Below are 1,523 nucleotides of genomic sequence, written 5' to 3' on the forward strand. Positions count from 1 at the left end.
TGGTGGGAGAAGGAAGGCGAAGGGAGGCCCAGCCTGGAAGGGCTGGGAAGTCCCCGTCCCAGCCTGCTGTCCCTGGGATGAGGTGCTGTCCCTCAGCCCTGGGCCTGCAACACAGCCACAGCAGCCACTGCATGGGCCGAGAGCCCCCCCAGAGTCGGGCAGTTTCAGGCCCATGCATTGCTGAGGAGGCTGTTGGGAAGATGTGTTTTATGGTGTTTCCTTGAACATAGGATTCATGTGTGCATTGGGGCCAGGGGTTTGGCCATGCCACTGGCCCTCCCCCAGAGCACATGGCATTGCTGGACAGTGGCTCCTGGGACCTGCTGCCCCCCAGTTGGCTTCACCCTTCTGTGATGGCTGCAGCCTCCGGAGGGTCTGAGGGGAGGGTGGCGGGCTCCTGCACCCACTCCCCTGCCTCCCCAGGTACATCCAGACACTGAAGGACCACAGGCCCCGGATCACATGGGACCACCAGGCTGCAGAGCACTTCTTCGAGTACAAGAAGTGAGTGTTGGGGTGTGGGTGGCCTGCCTCAGCCTTGTGTGCAGCAGGCAGCCCTGGGGGTGAGGTGGAGGGGAGCCTAGGGGGCCAGGGGTCCCCAGAACCATAAGCTCAATCGGGCAGGAGGTAGACTGCTGATAGGTGGGAGGACAGACCCACCAACCTCAGCAGGAAGGGGAGGAGGGGCAGGAAGGGGCAACACATGGGCCAGGACGGCCTGAGACAGGCAGGTGGACAGTCCCAGTTGTTTTGCAGGAGCCGCGGCGGGAGGCATGTCGTCTTCTACCCAACTCTGAAGGTGCGTGCACCGTGTGCTTTGGCTACCATGGTGTTGGGGTGAGGGCAGCGGTTTTGGTCAGATACACGGGGATGCAGCAGGCACTAGCCCTCCCCACAATGACCCTTGCCCTCCATGGTAGACAGTGGGACTCAGCAGAGGCTGACTTGCCACCCCGGGGGTCCTGGAGTTTAAATCACACTGCCCCCTGCCCGAATGTCCTATAGGATGGTTTGGGGGCAGGGGGCCCTGGCAGGTGCTGCCACGTCCCTCTGTACCCACAGTCCCTGCAGGTGCGGCTGGAGCTGGCCAGGGAGCTGGGCGTCGGGGTCTCCATCTGGGAGCTGGGCCAGGGCCTGGACTACTTCTTTGACCTGCTGTAGACTGGGCAGCATAGCCTCCAAGGTGGACGTGTACTTTTCTAAGCGATGGAGTGACTGACCAGGTGCAAAATACAGGCCTCTGTTCTGTGTGCCATGGCACATCTACTGCGGTCCAAGGTGGGGGGTGGGGGCCTAGATGTAGTGGGTCGCTCCATGCCCACATGCAAAGGGGGCCCTGCCTCAGGCACTCACTGGCTGCCTGCTGTCAGCTGGGTGGGGTAGGACCTGCAGACCCCGCCGCACACACCCACAATCATGCCTGTCCTACCACGGGCACACAACATGCACAGGTGCCTGACACCTGGCATAGTCATCGAGATGTCTCCATCAAGCCTGGCATGGCTGGAGTGTGGGGGCCATGT

General features: G+C 62.2%; 1 protein-coding gene across 2 annotated transcripts in view; it reads left to right on the forward strand.

Moving 5' to 3' along the window:
* The window catches only part of CHID1 (chitinase domain containing 1), a 36,983-nt gene extending 35,723 nt beyond the window's left edge, over positions 1 to 1,260 (forward strand). The window contains exons 10-12 of one of the 2 annotated variants that reach the window (XM_008588578.1): positions 424 to 504; positions 757 to 799; positions 1,063 to 1,260. In XM_008588578.1, coding sequence (XP_008586800.1) covers positions 424 to 504; positions 757 to 799; positions 1,063 to 1,161 — 223 coding nt within the window. In that variant the 3' untranslated portion in view covers positions 1,162 to 1,260. The remainder of the gene's footprint in view (positions 1 to 423; positions 505 to 756; positions 800 to 1,062) is intronic. The other variant, XM_008588577.1, reaches the window with a different exon arrangement.
* The last annotated feature ends 263 nt before the right edge of the window (positions 1,261 to 1,523 follow it).

The sequence above is a fragment of the Galeopterus variegatus genome, unplaced genomic scaffold (assembly GCF_000696425.1).
Source record: "Galeopterus variegatus unplaced genomic scaffold, G_variegatus-3.0.2 Scaffold4911, whole genome shotgun sequence".
NCBI lineage: Eukaryota > Metazoa > Chordata > Mammalia > Dermoptera > Cynocephalidae > Galeopterus > Galeopterus variegatus.